General features: G+C 41.9%; 1 protein-coding gene across 1 annotated transcript in view; it reads right to left on the bottom strand.

Annotated features, from left to right (window-relative positions):
• The window catches only part of mad1l1 (mitotic arrest deficient 1 like 1), a 187212-nt gene that overhangs the window by 61703 nt on the left and 106647 nt on the right, over positions 1-18862 (bottom strand). The window contains 1 exon segment of the mRNA XM_084075417.1: positions 14521-14714. Within this exon segment, the coding sequence (XP_083931543.1) occupies positions 14521-14714 (194 nt within the window).

Consider the following 18862-nt stretch of genomic DNA (forward strand, 5'->3'; position numbering starts at 1 on the left):
ATAAGGAGTTCCCAATGCAGCTACGCCCAAATATGGAGTGTGTTGTCTAACCTTAATGTGTCTTCATGGCATCAGGCACAAACAAATCGACTCCATATGGGCACGAAAGGGGGCATGCCTATACATATGGGCATATACTGATGACATCAGGGATCTCTGATTCCCAAACGTTTCCATTCCAAGAACATCCAAACAGCCATAGTCTCTGGCTAAATTGGTTTTAGAATAAAAGCGAAGACAGCAACAATAGCCAATATCTACAAACTCAGAATGTATAGCAACGCATTGTGATCTTTTTTTTGTTTTTTTTTGTGATTTCCCTCTCCTTTCATATTGGCCTCCCGGGCACCCCCTGGTGGCGGCCTAAAATAACGACTTATGATTCTATCCATCCAATACACATTCTATTCCAAGTTGTTCCTAAACAATAATGACTTATGATTAAAAAATGACATTCTATTCTAAGTTGGCAGATAAGAAACTCATTAGAAACAGGATGGGTGATTAAATTGGCAATATTAACACAAATAACAGACTGTCTAAATGTATGCCTTGCATTGCTTAGTGAGTAGACATAGTTTTAACAATAGGCCACGGACTATGGAGACAGATTGGTTATGCAGTAACACACACACACACACACACACACACACACACACACACACACACACACACACACACACACACACACACACACACACACATACTTTTGTGTGACACACTGACGCTGTAGTAATAGTATGATCAAGTAGGGCTTAATTTACACAAAAAGAAAAACACAAACAGTTAGAATGTGGAGATACAAGGTTTTTATCTGCCCGGCAGCAACAAAATAAGATGTCACCTACAGTATAAGGCTATAGGCTCTCCTCTTGGAAGCCATAATTTGGCCCTGCTGCACAGAACGGTGGTTTTGGCTTAGTTTGCACTTTCAGGACTCCGAGAAGTGTAAAGACGACATGTCAGTCTGTTGAACCTCAGTGTCCAGGGCAGTGGAGAGAGAGGCTTTTTTGTTTTGTCGCATCCCTAAGCCAATAATAGGCTCTATTCACAGCAGCCATATTATGAGGACATTCACAGGTGTTACCAATGATACTAATGAAGGCTCTGTTCCATTTAGTCTAGCACAGTGGTTTCCACGACCCCCATAACTCTGAGAGTGTACAAATGGAACCAAACGGACCCTTACGGGTCCGTTTGGTTCCATTTGTACACTCTCACCGAGAGGTGTAAAGACGACATGTCAGTCTGTTGAACCTCAGTGTCCAGGGCAGTGGAGAGAGAGGCTCACACTGTGTTTGGTGCCATCATGTCTGGGAGGAGGGGTTGCTCTGTAACAGTATATATATAGTGCTGAGCTGGAGGGAAAGGCCCGCCTCGGGGGGCCGACTGGAAGGAAGTAATAATCAGGGTGGACTTCAATAGACCTACCACACAGGTGGAGGTACTGCTATAGAGATTGTCATGTATTTTCTTACCCGGCTCCTGGAGACAGTTGACACGTTAAAATGCCTTAATCCGTTAAGACCGGGGAAAGCATTTTCTTTTTGTGTTTTTTTTTCTTTCTTTGGCTATTCAAAAAATTGCAGATATACAAGCTCATAGCTCAGCAGATCTCCTATTTCTTTTGAAAAATCTTGCATTTTTCAGCAAATATTTGAATATATATGTTTTTTTTCCTTTAACTAAAATCTTTGCTTCGGGGGGGGGGGGGGGGGGGGGGGTCCCTGGAACAGAATATTTTCAGATGGGGGTCCGCGGCCAAATACATATAAGTTTGGGGGTCCTTGACATGAAAAAGTTTGAGCACCACTGATATAAAGCAACATACACGTTTAGAAAAAAAAAAACTGTTAGGATTTAGAATCCCCAGAAGCAAAGATTTGAGTTAAACATGTTTGCTTTAAAATATATATGTTTGCACACATTTTTGATGAGTTTTCAAAAATAGCAGATCTACAAGCTCATAGCGCGGCACTCGGTGCCGCGCTATGAGCTTGTAGATCTGCTATTTTTTAAACAGCCAAATAAATCTAAAAAATGACACAGTGTGCGTTCCCGGTCTCGATGGGTTAAGGCTATAGCACCAGCAGTCTCCACAGGTCCGGTTTCAACACATTTTGCCCCTTTTTGTGTGACAGAGGAGCCAGACAGCGTTCCTGTCAAGTGTCACAGGCCAAGTCTCTGCTCAAAGCAGGCGGGGGGGGCTTATCACGTAGAACATGCTGTTTCCACCTTATGTGCTTACGTCCTGAACAAAGCCTGTGGGCTCAGACGTGGCCCTTTGGTTGCAGGCTAGTTCGCTTTTTTTTTTTTTACCACATCAACCCTTACCCATCCATATTCTGGGCATGTCAAAAATAAGCAAAAGGCAAAAAATATCACACTATAAGGCGATATGGTTGCGTTGCAATGTGTTGTGAGCTTGTCGATTGGCTATTTTTTTCGCTTAAAGGGGTAGTTCACCCTCAAAATGACCTTTTTACACACCCCATGGAGGCTAGAATTCATGGATTTTTTTTTGGTTTTGTCGCATCCCTAGGCCAATCATTTGATGACCGGCGGCGTCTCCGGTAGGAGACACAAAGAGTACATTTTGAGTTTCCTACCGGAGACATTAGCATACAGTATTTCCGCCAGTCGTGAAATTATTGGCTTAGGAATGCGACAAAAAAAAAAAAAAACTCCATGAATTCAAGGCTTCATGGGGTGTGTAATTGATAGAAAATAAGTTATTTTTTGGGTGAACTACCCCTTTAACTCCTTCAGTGCCTGACTTATTTCTGGCAGTTTGGCTCTGAGTGCCAGAGCCAAAAATACATTGTAAAAAAAAGTGCTTAGGAAGCGAGATACAGCCTTTTTCAGTAAGATGTTAAACAAGAAGTGAATAGCAGCACATCTTCAAATCATGATATATTGGGTTCTGAACATTTTTTTTTCCAAAAAAAAAAAAAAAAAAATTGGCACCCTGGGCTTATACAAACGTGACGTCAGCGACGTCAATGTCACTGAATGACTTAAGAGATTTAGTGTAGAGGGGGGGGGGGGGGGGAGCAGCGGATCAAGTATATACCGCTGGGAGAACCTGGTCAACAAAGTATACGGTCTCTGTCGGGTGGTTTTTCAATGCTTGGTTGCTTGGATGCGGAATCGATCAGGCACGGCCAGTGCAGCGCACAGAGGACTACACACATACCGGTACATCTGCTCTAGTAGTACGTTCGCTGCAACCATTAACACATTGGCATCTTGGTCGATATGCACGAAAAGCAATCGTTTTTGCAAGGAGGAATTTCAAACCTGACCCCACCACTCTGCCATGGTGGATGCTGTATGCATCTCTTGCAGTGGCATGGTGGGAATAATCAGTGGGGGGGGAAAGTACTCAACTGTTTTAAGTAGAAGTATCAATACTGCAATGTTTTTTTTTTTTTGTTCTTTATTTACCCAGGGTAGTAGCTGAGCACAAGTGCTCATTTTCAGCAACGCCCTGCACATAGAAACACACAGACAGACAGACACATTAAAACCTGGGAGCTGACTAGTACAACCACAGTCTTATACTGTTGGCCACTACGCAGCTCCACTGGAGCAGTTGGGGTTCAGTGCCTTGCTCAAGGGCACTTCAGTGGTGTTGGGGAAGTGGTGAACATTCACTTCCCCACCCAGATTTTTCCTGCCGGTCCGGGGATTCGAACCGGCAACCTTCCGGCAACGAGGGCGCTCCTCTAACCTTTAGGCCACCACTGCCCTAAAATGTAGAAGTACTCTGTTAGAAGTAAACGTCCGGAATTACAAATGTACTTGCGTAAAAGCGCAAAAGTGTTGATATGAAAATGTACTGTAAAGTACCAAAAGTAAAAGTACTAAAAGGTTTGAAAATAGCAGATCTACAAGCTCGGCTATTTTCAAATAGCCTATGTTTAAAATAGGGATAAAGTGGTTAATGTATGTTTTCTAACGTAATAATTTATGTCTGCAAAGTATCTAGTACCGGTAACTAAAGTTTTCAAATAATTGCAGTGGAGTAAAAGTATAACATTTGCCTCTGAGATGTAGTGGAGTAGAAGTAAAAGTATAGACAATTGGAAATACTCCAGTAGAGTAAAAGTACCTCAAAAAAGTACAGTACTTGCGTAAATGTACTTAGTTACTTTACACCACTGGTTAAGAATCCACTTCAAACTACTACCACCTATAAGATACTGAACAATCTGTCTTTGCCCTATACCTCTTCGACCTCCTCCCACTACCTCAGGTCTGGTGATGCCAACCTCTTTAAAGTCCCCAAGACCAAGTATACCGTACCTGGGGAGATGGGGCTTTTGCTGCCCCAACCCTGTGGAATGCACTCACCAACACCAGTGTTCAAAAATAGCCAATATACACGCTCCCAAAGCAGATATTCTACTCTGAACAAATCTGTGAATAGGACTTAATTGATTAAATACGATAAAGTTCAGGTTGCGTGTTTGTGTTTTATTTGTGACTGTTCGTACATTTAACCCATAAAGACCTGGAACTGTGTCATTTTTAGATTTGAGCTATCAAGCATTATTTTACACTTTGGGCTATTCAAAAATAGCAGATCTACAAGCTCGTAGCGCGGCACCGAGTGCCGCGCTACGAGCTTGTAGATCTGCTATTTTTGAAAAATCGTGAAAATGTGAGCAAATATTCTAAATATATATATTTTTAAGGCGAACATTTTTAACTCAAATCTTTGCTTCTGGGGGTCCCTGGAACAACATATTTTGATGGGGGTCCACGGCCAAATACATATAATTTTGGGGGTCCTTGACGTGAAAAAGATTGAGCACCACTGATATAGAAACAAACGTTTTTCAGAAAACTGTTGAGGTTTAGGAGACATGTATAATCGGCTTCAGGTCTCAATGGGTTAAAACACAAGGGGGCTGGGGTGCTTGAAATTAAAACGTTTACAGCTCGGAATCCATCATCTTCGGTGACAAGCGCGTTTAGGACACCATCTGTCAAAACAGCTGCTTGCCGTGCATCGCGCTTTGGTCCCCAGCAAGTAGCGCTCATGGCGAGTTTATTTTATTTATTTATCTTCTGAAATGAGAAACGCACTACGAGTAACACATGAAGGTGAAATTGACATGAAACACAAAACATGCCTCGTTTTAATTGGCAGTTTGCTTAATGAAAAGGATGGGCGGTGGTGGGCGGTAACCCAGAAAACCAAGTACAACAGATATCGTCTCTGTCGGGTGGAAACCTCATATTTCCAAAACTGTTACTTTTCAGGATTAGGAGGATTCATAAGCATCAAAAGTAACGACTTTTGTCTTTTGTGTGACGATGTGGGTTGGGAGAATGGAGTTGTGTGACACAGTATGATGAAATAGGGGCTAGTGGTTCTCAACTAGTGCTCCGGGGACCACCGGTGGTCCTTGAGGGGGTTCCAGGGGGTCCCCAGCAAAAAGGTTTTAATATGTTTTCAGCTATTTTTGAACTTTTTCGAAAAATCTTGAAAGTGTTTTGTAGAATTTTGCATTTTTTAACTCAAATCTTCTCTTCTGGGGGTCCCTGGAACAACACATTTTCAGATGGGGGTCCGCGGCCAAATATATATCAATTTAGGGGTCCTTGGCATGAAAAAGGTTGAAAACCACTAAAGTAGGGCATTCATTTATTTATTTAAAACAACACAAACAGTTAGAATATGGAGATAAGAGATTTCCGCCCGACAACAACGCTATACCCAAAACAATACAATTTTGTCCTAGCTTACTTCTTACATGAAATAGTGTCTCAAACCTACCCAATTCCAGCAAATTAACACTTTGGAATAGCTTAATCATTAAATTGCCATAATAGAAATGTGATTAGCTGTAAAAAAAAAAGTGTTAAGTGTTAATTAGCTTGGCAGCAGCAGCGCCTCTGCTCTAGCACTATAGTGTAAAAAACGGGAGCACCCGTAAAAAACACTCCTTCATGCAACATCAAAGTCAAATGTAACTTAACGGACCGGTTCAAGCTGGATCGTGAGCAAACGCTAACCGTTAGCAACACGTGACTGCGGTGCTCCCATGATGCCATGCAAGATCACCGACGTGCTCCCATACTGTACGTTAGGGCTGGTAAATCAATATTAGAATTTCGAATATTCCTCGAATATGGGGAAAATATAATCTATATAATGTTATATCATTTTTCTTTTCAATGTTTATTTGACAGGGACAATACCAAAAACAATGTATTATTGGACCCGAGCACTTGAAACATAGTTTTTTGTAGTGTCCCTGTCAAATAAACATAAAAAAATATATTTAATTATGTGCGTGTCTTCTCCTCCGCGTCATCAGCGCCCATACCCTAGGTGGGGTTGGCGAAAGGGCCTACTCTGTGTGGAGTTTGCATGTTCTCCCCGTGTCTCCTAGGGTAGTTAATACCCTCACAAAAACATGTAGTAATCCTGGTCACTATACTGCCTCCCCCTGGTCAGCCGGGGCGCCTGATGGAGGGGAAGGGAACTGGTTGGAATAACGTGTTCCTTCCACGCGCTACGTCCAACCAGGGAAACTCCCCCCTGTCAGGTGACAAGAAGGTCAGTTGGCTCTCATGCATTGAAGGATGCATGAGCTCGGCCCTGGCCTCCCTAGGCTGGTGGGGGGAGTGTAGTGCCCAGGATCACTTAGCAAATTGGCACCGGGTGAAAATTACAAAATCGAGGGATAAAAATTATTTAAAAAAATAATAATATAATAATATATATATATATATATATATATATATATATATATATATATATATATATATATATATATATAGATACAAATGAGCAATTCCTGTGCACTTCTAGAATGGAGGAGGTGCTGGCCCGGGTAAGCAGGTAATGTATCAGACAGGTGAGATGAGGCCGCACACTCCAATGATGAGATGGACTTTTATATTTTCATTGCTTTTATTTGTGCACAACGCGTTTCGCCTTCTGGCTTCGTCAGGTGCATTCTGATTAGGCATGGTACATACCCTCATTTATAGAATTAGGCAACACCCTGTGATTGCAATGCTCCACCCACTGATCAGTCAATTTCATGCTCTTGAGTAGGTGGGTCAAGGCAACAAATATACATGTTACAGACATACACATTTCGTCTTGAATAATATTTGTAGAAAAGTATAGAAAAACATTTAAAATAGAAGAAGATAATATTTACAAATTCATGGTTAGAAGTATACATAAATATATATATATCTATCTGTACCATTGGATGTGTGTGTGTATATGAATACACACTCACATCCACAAAAGAGACTTAGGTTACCTCAGATGAATGTAAGACATGGGCTGTGGACCATGGACATTTTTACAAATAGGAGCTCAAGTCCAAATTTTCATTGAGGCCATGGGGTTCCATAGTATTTAGCAGGAAGATCCATTGAGCTTCTTTCTGAAGTAACAATTTTATATGGTTACCTCCTCTGGGTGGCAGCGTGACCTTTTCTATCCCTATAAATTTCAGGGTGGCTGCTGAACCATGGCTTTTCTCCTTGTAATGTCTTGCAATGGCATAATCCATATTCCCATGTCTTATTGCTGCTTTGTGTTCTGCTATACGTATCTTAAGGTTTCGTTTTGTTTGACCTATGTAAACCATACCACATGGACATTTTAACATGTAGACAACGTGTGTGGTGTTACAGTTTATGAAGTCCTTGATTTCATATTTTTGGCCTGTGTGTGGATGGTAGAAAACTTTTGTGGTGTAGGTGTTTGAGCAATGAGTACATCGCCCACACGGGTGGTTGCCACATATACCTTCACTTAGCCAATTGGAACTAGTGCTGGGTGTTCTGTACATAGATGTCACAACTTGATCTCTGATGTTCTTGCCTCTAGTGAAACAGAACCTAGGAGGTGTTGATGCTATGTTTTTGAGTAGAGGATCACATACCAGCATTCTCCAATGTTTAGAAATAATGTTTTTGACAGTTTGTGAAGAAGTATTGTATTCAGACACAAAAGTGACTCTGTTACCGTCTTCTTTTCTCTTTACCGGATTTAGGAGGGACTCCCTCTGTACCTGTTTAGTTTTATTTCTAGCTGTGCGTATCACATGTTCACTGAAACCTCTATTCTTAAATCTGTGGTGCATGTCTTCTGCTTGAACCTCAAAATCTCTTGGGTCATTACATATACGTTTGAGGCGTAGAAATTGACCATATGGGATGTTCTCAATGAGTCGTTTGGGATGATGGCTATTTGCATGTAAAATACTGTTTCTGTCAGTTGGTTTTCGATAAATAGTAGTGTTAAAATGACCATCCTCATTCAGTGATATACGCAAGTCTAGAAAATCAATTTGTTTTAGACTATGTTCCATTGAGAATTTCAAAGTTGGATGGGTACTGTTGAGATACCTACTAAACTCAAATAAATCAATTTCTGAAGAAGCAAATACCACAAGTATGTCATCTATAAATCTTTTATATAAAATGACCTTGTCCAACAGAGGGGAGGCAGCCTTGTCATATATAAATTGAGATTCCCAGAAGCCCATAAATAAATTTGCGTAATTGGGTGCAAAGGTAGAGCCCATGGCTGTGCCTTGAGTTTGAATATAGAATTTGTTATCAAACATAAAATAATTAGATTTTAGAATGAAGTTAGTCATACTGAGCAATAGATCTGAGGGGATCTCATTCTTAGACTTAAGATAGTGTGACATGGCTGCCAAACCGTCCTCATGTGGTATGTTGGTGTATAGACTTTCAACATCAAATGTTACCAGGTATGAACCTTGTGGAACCACTATGTTGTTCAGTGTTTTAATAACATCTCTGGTATCAGCAACATAGGAGGGTAATGTTTTGACAATTTCTTTAATGAATATATCAACAAATTGACTCAAGGGTTCTGACAAGGAATTGTTGCCTGACACTATAGGTCGGCCAGGCGGATTAATCAATGACTTGTGAATTTTTGGTTGTAAATATAGGACAGGTGTAGTGATCGATTCAACCTTTAAAAACTCATACTGCTTGGGTGTAATTTGTTTATCATGGAGAGCAACATCCAGAATCTCATTTCTGTCTTTTAGTAGTTTTTCGGCTGGATTGTGTGGGAGGGCTTTGTAAAAAGTGGTATTCAATTGTCTCGTTGCCTCAGCCACATAGTTTTTTGTGTTTTGTACCACTATTGAGCCACCTTTGTCTGCAGGTTTTACTATAATGTCTTTGTTTTGTTTTAGCTCCTTGAGTGCCTCTTTTTCAAGTATAGACAGATTGTAGCGTTTATGTACATAATTTGACTTATTGAGTTTCTGGATGTCTCGCTCTACCATTTTGCTGAATGTTACTAAAGTGGGATTCAAGGTACTGGAAGGAGGATGGAAAGTAGAAGACTTATACAATGTATTCAATGGTTTAACAGAGATTGACTGGTCTGCATTTCTGAAATGATATTTAATATGTAGCAGTCTAAAAAACTTGTAGCAGTCCACTTTCATCTTGAATGTATTAATTTTATTTGTAGGGACAAACGAGAGGCCTTTGCCTAATACTGAGGTTTGGGCAGGAGTAAGAGTGCAGTCTGATATATTAATTACCGCCGGTTGTTGCTCTGGCTCCTGGTAGTGACGGTGCTGGTCGGTGGGTCGTGGTTTCTTCTTCCCCCCCCGCCGCGTCCTCTTCCTCGCTTTTATTTGTAAAAATGTCCATGGTCCACAGCCCATGTCTTACATTCATCTGAGGTAACCTAAGTCTCTTTTGTGGATGTGAGTGTGTATTCATATACACACACACATCCAATGGTACAGATAGATATATATATATTTATGTATACTTCTAACCATGAATTTGTAAATATTATCTTCTTCTATTTTAAATGTTTTTCTATACTTTTCTACAAATATTATTCAAGACGAAATGTGTATGTCTGTAACATGTATATTTGTTGCCTTGACCCACCTACTCAAGAGCATGAAATTGACTGATCAGTGGGTGGAGCATTGCAATCACAGGGTGTTGCCTAATTCTATAAATGAGGGTATGTACCATGCCTAATCAGAATGCACCTGACGAAGCCAGAAGGCGAAACGCGTTGTGCACAAATAAAAGCAATGAAAATATAAAAGTCCATCTCATCATTGGAGTGTGCGGCCTCATCTCACCTGTCTGATATATATATATATATATATATATATATATATATATATATATATATATATATATATATATATATATATATATATATATATATAATTTAAATCTATTTTTTTTAAATAATAGAATAATATTCGAATATATTTGAACTTCTGCTCAAAAGCTGAATCCTTTGAGTCCTGAAAAGAAACAGTTTTGGACAGATATAGTTTACAGAAATGTTTATAGACAGATTTATAGACCAGTAATGCATTTGGCTGTGGAACCCCATCAGCAAATATGTTGTGAGGGGACCGCAGGGACCGCCAACCATACAAGATTTAGTATTGTTAAAATTTCTTTCCACAAGTTTTTTTTTTTTTTACAATAGCAGATCTACAAGCAAATAGCCAATGTACTGTACTGTATACAGGGACTTATGCTGCTATAGGCTCGACTGCTGGGGAACCGGGAACGTTGCCTGATTTTTCAAGCTCCTCTCTCCTCTCCATCTGTACGCATGTATGTCCCATCAGTGCATGTTACTAACTTGTGTTGAGTTTGTGTGCTTCTTGTGTCACAGGCTTCCATGGATCATGATTACTGACCCACCCCAACTGCAATGAATGAGGGTTTCTACGGACTATAGATGCAGTATGTTATTATAGTATAGCTGTTATTGTTATCACAGCTGTAGCTGTGCATCTCTGTGTCTCCTGTTCTTCTGTCTCTCTCTCTCAACCCAACCGATCAAGGCAGATCCCTGCCCCCCTACAGCCAGGTTCTGCTAAAGGTTTCTTCCCATTAAAGACAATGGAATGGCTTCATTGTTAACATGTTTTGCTAACCCAGAAACAGGGGTGTGTTTTTCTTTGACCAATCACAGTGTCAGCCGATGGTGCCATTCCCTCCGGGCAATGGGATCTCTGAACTCCACACACTGCACTGAGTGCATAGGGAGAGGGGAGCAATTCTACCAGCACTTTTATGTGTTGCATTACTTATTTCTCACTCCAATGTTTTCATATACACATTTCAATGTACTGTTTAGGTTTAAAACGAGGAATGCACCATCTGGCCGTCGTCTTGAGTTAAATAAAGAAGGCAGCAGCCCATGAGTGTCTCCCTAATTAAAATCAGGTGCGAGTGGAGGAACGTGCAGCTATGGGAATCAAACAGGTGAATGAAATCAAGATTAATTTATATTCATAAGGGTCTACTCTATATCTATGTCATCACAGAGTACATCTTAGTTTACAGAAAGTAATTACAAATTGACTTTTAGGGAATCGAGCGCAGCGATAGTTGCAGGTAGGCTCGGCAGGCAGGAGGGTAAACCGTAGTATCACGAGTCACACCGCCAAACTGAATGCAATAGCGTTGCAATAGATAATCATTCCTGACAAAAGCGTCTAACTGAACTATTGACATAATACACACAAATAGATTTTAAAAAAAAGATTAAAACAAAAATGCTTGGGGCATCTAATGATAGATATGTCCTCATTATGACCGTGGGTGTGCTTTAAAAGTGTGAAAAAAAGTTTAAAAAAAAACATTTTTCATTTCACCACATCTTTAAAGGGGAGTGTGTCCTTGCCACCATTGCCAAATGCTTGCTCATGAGGGTAATAGTTGGGTCTCTGCAAATTATAGAGTATGGTCTTGACTTGCTAAAACATCATGAAATAACTTTTGTTGTGATTAGGCGCTATATAAATACAACTGACTTGACATGCACACACGCACACGCACACACACGCATTCAAACTGAAGCACAAAAAAACATGACACTGTTACGCAGCTAAGTAAAAAATACACATACTGTAAACACACACACAGACAGGAAAACAGACATGCACACACAAAAAGACAAACAAATGCACGCAGACATTTAGAACTGGCAGATGCACACACGCACGCACACAAACAAACACACACACTTCGAACTGGCAGAATGCACAGAGAGACATATTACACACACACACACACACGTTTGTATTACTATACTTGTGAGGACTTCAACGTTATACAGCAGAACAGCAATTGTATGAATGCAGTATACATTTAGCAATTTATTTTACCAAAAGCCTAAAAGTAGCTGATGTACAAGCTCACAACGTGTCGAGCTGCGATAGTTGTGCGCTTATAGATCAGATATTTTTCGGTGCATGACACTGTTACGCAGCTAAGTAACACACACACACACACACACACCAACAGAGAGGGCCTGTGCGGTTGGTACTGTTCTCATGTACGTGACTGAGTCAGACACACGGCTACAACAATGCCAAGAAATTGCACCCGGAGCTCAGACAGTACAGGAACCCGGGGAGGGGGGGGGGACGGTGGGAGGGGGATTACATAAACGCCCCCTGGAGGTCACCATTCTTCACTCTATGAAGCGCCGGCGATGTCGGGGGCGGGCGGGCGGCGATACTCCCGACAGACGCAGTGACCCGTGCAAACATCGCCAAGGACGGCCGGCCGTTTGTTCCCGCGTTGTACTGTACCACACACTTCCACTTCCCCACAGCACAGCCCTGATGTGCATGCAGGAGGTATACACACGCTATCCATGCTCTCTAGTGTGCGTGTGTGTGCGTGTGTGTGTGTGTGTGTGTGTGTGTGTGTGTGTGTGTGTGTGTGTGTGTGTGAGTGTGTGTGTGTTGCTATGCGTACATACTGTAGAGGTTGAGTCTATAACAGTGGGTCTCGAATGTTTTCATCTCAAACATATTTTGTGCCAGGGAGGGACCTCCAGAAGCAAACATTTGAGTAAAAAAAATGTTTGCTTTAAATATATATATATATATGTGTATGTATATATATTCAAAGATGTGCACGAAATGTTCATGATTTTTTCCAAAAATAGCAGATTTACAAGCTCATAACGCAGCATTAAGTGACACGCCGTGAGCTTGTATATCTGCAATTTTTTGGAATAGCCACAGTATAAAATATGGTTAAAGTGGTTAAAATTATTGTGACGTTACATTAAAAAAAATTGCTGGGGACCCTTGGTACGCCCAAAAGGACCCCTGGGGGTCCCCCACTTTGAGAACCAATGGTATACGGTATCTGCTGTCAGTGGTGTGTGTGTGTGTGTGCGCTATGCGTATACAGAGAGGTTGAGTCTATAACAATACTGCTGCAGGACTTGGGAGATAGGGCTAAAAGACGCTTATGGCATTTTTTTTCTTACCGCAGTGAAAAAAAGGTATGAACGTTAGCTGTACTATAGGGAGGAGGATGGCTGATTTAAGCAGACACACCTGGCCCGAAACAGAGACTAATTGGACTCGTCGGAGCCGGGTGTGAATTACAAACCTGTTGTAGTCCATGCACACGAGATAAATTAGCCGTCTCCATACATATTCTGATGGGGGAGACGGAGCCTCTGTTTTATGCAAGTGTTTTTTTTTTAGTCCTCGTTGCTGTGCGTCGTTCAAGTCTGTTCGGGGTTCCCACCCATTTTTAACAACACATTTTCAAAACTTTACCACAACTTTCCATAACGATCCAGTATTTTCAACCCATTTCCAGGACTATAGCAATCACATGGCGCAACAAGGCTCTTACTCCAGTGTGCTATCAATGCCCCAAGACAAACTCGAGCGACTGTGTCATATAACAAAAAATAGAAGATATACAAGCTCATAGCGAGTGCCGCGCTATGAGCTTGTAGATCTGCTATTTTTTTGAATAGCCCCAAAGTATAAGATAATGGTTAAAAGTGGTTCAAATCTAAAATGACAGATGCATTTCCCCGGTGTTAATGGGTGGGGAGTTTGCCCATATGGTCGTACTCTATAAACACAGCATGTTTGTGGTGAGTTCCCGAACAGCATGCACAGGCAGGCACCGTGCAGAGAGAGAAGCGAGTCTCGGAAAAGGCTCCCGGTTCGATTCCCAAGCCCCCCCCCCCACCACCACCCCTTGTGTTAGTATATCGCAGCGTCCTTGAGCAAGACTTAACTGTTAAGCCCATATAACTGCTCCCGGCGAACGGGTCGGTGAGTCGTACCGTTTCCTATGCCGTCAGCATATCAATGTGCGCGCGTGCGTGCGTGCGTGCGTGCGTGCGTGCGTGCGTGCGTGCGTGCGTGCGTGCGTGCGTGTGTGTGTGTGTGTGTGAATGTAAATCCCTTTGGATAAAGGGCACGATATAAATGCACCATTTATTTTGCCATTTTAACAGGCGTGTGGCGATGCATATGTAGGCAGACAGGCGTGTGTGTGTGTGTGTGTGTGTGTGTGTGTGTGTGTGTGTGTGTGTGTGTGTGTGTGTGTGTTTTATTTGACCTTCATGTATACAGGTAAAATCCCACTGAGATACAAGATCTCTTGAGGGAGCCCTGTATGTGTGTGTGTGTGTGTGTGTGTGTCTGTGCGCGCGTACAGTACCTTCTTGAAGAGCAGCGAGTCGTCCATGTGCTCGGCGTACACAGAGGTGAGCCTGTAGTGGTTCTCGGTGGTGGGGTCCATCTGGTAGCCCGTCAGCATGTAGCACACGGTGCGGAACTCCTGGATCTTCATCTGGAACACCTCCTTCAGCCTGCGGTTCTTCAGCTCGGCGCTCTCCAGCTGCTTGCGGAGGTCTGCGCGGCGCGGGGACGTTACGTTTAGGTTAGTTAAGACACTCACTTACAGGACAGTTAGGCCTGTCACAATTATTAACCCATTGAGACCTGAAGCCGATTCTACATGTCTCCTAAATCCCAACAATTTTCTGAAAAACGTATGTTTCTATATCAGTGGTGCTCAATCTTTTTCATGTCAAGGACCCCCACAATTATATGTATTTGGTTGCCGACCCCCATCAAAATATTTTGTTCCAGGGACCCCCCAGAAGCAAAGATTTGAGTTAAAAATGTTCGCTTTAAAAATATATATATTCAAAGATTTGCACACATTTTCACGATTTTTCAAAAATAGCAGATCTACAAGCTCGTAGCGCGGCACTCGGTGCCGCGCTACGAGCTTGTATATCTGCTATTTTTGAATAGCCCAATGTGTGAAATAATGCTTTTTAGCTCAAATCTAAAAATGAGACAGTTCCAGGTCTCAATGGGTTAAATGTGCTATAGAAATAAACTTGGCTTGATTTGTATATAGAGATCTCTGTATCTGTCTGTCTACCTGTGTCCCTGATGCCCATATATGGAGAGTTCTGTATCCATCAGTCCTTGTACCTTTTATACCCATATATGGAGGCCCCTGATGTCATTGTATATGCCCATACCTTGTATATTGACATGCCCAAATATGGGCATGGCGGTCGGCTCTGTGGCTCTGGACTTTTTTTTCGTGTCAAGGACCCCCAAATTGATATGTATTTGGCTACTGACCCCCATCTGAAAAGAGTTTGTGCAAGGGACCCCCAGAAGAGAAAATGTATGTAAAGAAAAAATCACACCCTGTGTGAAGGTAGCGGCGCCTTTGATACAATTTGTCATCGATATGTATGTTTATAATGTGTTTATAGCCATGTGTCACGTGAAGCTTGACCAATCACTTTGTTGACGGGTCTGACCAATCAGAGCGTTGACGGGTCTGACCAATCAGAGCGTTGACGGGTCTGACCAATCAGAGCGTTGACGGGTCTGACCAATCAGAGTGTTGACGGGTCTGACCAATCAGAGCGTTGACGGGTCTGACCAATCAGAGCGTTGACGGGTCTGACCAATCAGAGCATTGACGGGTCTGACCAATCAGAGCATTGACGGGTCTGACCAATCAGAGCGTTGGCGGGTCTGACCAATCAGAGCGTTGGCGGGTCTGACCAATCAGAGCGTTGACGGGTCTGACCAATCAGAGCGTTGACGGGTCTGACCAATCAGAGCGTTGACGGGTCTGACCAATCAGAGCGTTGACGGTGAACACGGACAAAGTCAGGTATAGAGCAGGACCCGATCTATACCTAAAGGTATAGAGCGGCTAGCGCCGCTAAAAATGCACAAACTGAGCTTGTAGGTTTTGAATAGCCAACAGATACAGTAAATGGATAAAGTGGTTAAAATTATTGTGACGCTGTATATTAACTACTTTTGGTGGGGACCCCCTGTCTCCATGGGGAGACAGGGGGTCAATGGGCTAGGCAATGTGAAGGTAAAATTCAGGCAGCGAATGCATAAATGCATGAGCATATGTATACAGTATGTTTCCTTTTAAGTTGGAAATGAACTAAGGGGGGGTGAGGGGGGGCTATATCGTGGAACCTTCATGATAAGTCCAAAATGGTTACTTTTCAGGATTCAAATAAAAATAAAACCGCAAAAGTAGCAGATCTACAAGCTCAAAAGCTTGTAGATCTGCTACTTTTCTCTTCACATCATCACCTTCCATGCAGCTGAAAGCTGACTCACTCCAAAGTCCCTGATCTGAGTCATACAGCGATCCACTGACAGCTCTGTATGGAATAATGTACCGGCCAGGCTCTGCTCATCTAATCATTAACCCATTCAATCCGGGAACGCATCTGTAGTGACTGTCATTTTAAGATTTCTGTGGCTATTTTTGGGGCGGTGTAACCGCCCCCTATAAGTGAGTTTTGGACACTGACCAATCCTGCACCGTGATTGGCAAATAGTCTACAACGCAGTCTACACCCCTAACCCTTCCACAGTCAATGCAAATCTATACTTTTGCAAAGTCAGCCAATCACATTACAGCTAGTGTCATCACCACTAGCTGTAATGTGATTGGCTGACTTTGCAAATTCAGGACTGTGATTGGCTAGCGAAACACATGACACATGTGCAGCCCTATGAATAGCAGTATGGACTTAAAAAAAAGTCGTTTATCCTTTTTTTTAAGTGAGTCATGTTGTGATGACCACACACCGCCCACTTCACACTGGGTGTGATTTTTTTTTGTTATCGTTGAATATATATACATTTTGGGGGTCCATGGAGCAAAATATTTTGAGATTGGGGGCAAATACATATCATTTTGGGGGTCCTTGACATGAAAAAAGTTCGAGAACTGCTGATTATTATGGCAACATACATTTAAAAAGAAAAAAAAAATAGTATTTAGACGACATTTGTAGAATCCCCAGAAGCAAAGATTTGAGTAAAGAATGTTGCTTTAAAAATATATATATATATATTCAAAGATTTGCAAAAAAGAAATCACGAGAAAAAGAAATGCTGATCTTTAGTAGCGCGGCACTCGGTGCTTGTAGATCTGCTATTTTTGAATAGCCCAAAGTAGCCGATAAAATAATGGTTTCGCAAAAAAAAATCTAAAATGTCACAGATGCGTTCCCGGTCTTGGTGGGTTAACCCATTAATACCTGGAACGCATCTGTGTCACGTTTTCATTTGAGCTAAAAAGCATTATTTTACACATTGGCTATTCAAAAATAGCAGATATACAAGCTTGTGGCGCGGCACCGAGTGCCGCGCCACGAGCTTGTAGATCTGCTATTTTTGAAAAATCGTGAAAATGTGTGCAAATTGAATATATGTATTATTTTAAAGCGAACAACTCAACTCTTTGCTTCTGGGGGTCCCTGGAACAACATATTTTGAGATGGGGGTCCGCGGCCAAATACATATAATTTTGGGGGTCCTTGACATGAAAAAGTTTGAGCACCACTGATATAGAAACATAGGTTTTTCAGAAAACTGTTGGGATTTAGAAGACATTAGTAAGAATCGGCTTCAGGTCTTAAAGGGTTAAGGGTTTAGAAACACTATTAGAAAGAGAGTGGTTAAATCACTCAGCGGCCTCTCTCTCTCCTTTCAGCCTGGCGGTGAGGAGGAATCGTGACTGTGGAGGAGGAGGTACCGTTATAGGAGGAGGCAGGGACGTGGGGGTGCACCTCCAAAAGCAGCTGGAAAATATCAATTTGTGATAATTACCCTAATTTGAGAGACTTTGATTGGAGCAGGGGGAAGAGCAATGAGTTTGTCTGAGCAGTGGGCGCGCACACACACACACACACACACACACACACACACACACACACACACACACACACACACACACACACACACACACACACACACACACACACACACACACACACACACACACACACACACACACACACACACACACACACACACACGCACACACACACGCACACGGTTCATTAAAGGAGGGGAATTATTTATGTGTGTTCGCTGCATAAAATAGTTAACACGGATGGATATGTTGTTGCAACAAAAATAGCAGATCTACAAGCTCATAGCGCGGCACCGAGTGCCGCGCTATGAGCTTGTAGATCTGCTATTTTTGAATAGCCAAAAGTGTAAAATAATGTGTTTTAGCTCAAATCTAAAAATGACACAGTTCCAGGTCTCAATGAGTTAACTCAATAAATAGATAATGCACCCTTACGGATCCATTTGGTTAAATATTTACACTCTTAACCACTTAAGCCCTATATCGTTGCTGTCGGGCTGAAATCTCTTATCTCCGTATTCTAACGTGTTGTGTTTTATCGTAAATTAATTCCCTACTACCCCTTCCCATACTACAGCCAGTACAGCGTCACACAAAAGTATACAAAGTAGCAGATATACAAGCTCGAAACGCGGCGCTTTACTTGGATCCTGAAAAGTAACTGTTTTGGACATAATGAGGTTTCCACCTGATGCTTTTGGCACAGATTATTTGCATTTTGTTTTATTCTTCCATAATGCCTCAAGGTGACAAGTCGTTTTCGGCTAACCAGTATGTTGCTATATCAGTGGTTCTCAAACTTTTTCGTGTCAAGGACCCCCAACATGATATG

Source organism: Gymnoscopelus microlampas (genome assembly GCF_963454915.1).
Source record: "Gymnoscopelus microlampas genome assembly, chromosome: 2".
Classification (NCBI taxonomy): Eukaryota; Metazoa; Chordata; class Actinopteri; order Myctophiformes; family Myctophidae; genus Gymnoscopelus; species Gymnoscopelus microlampas.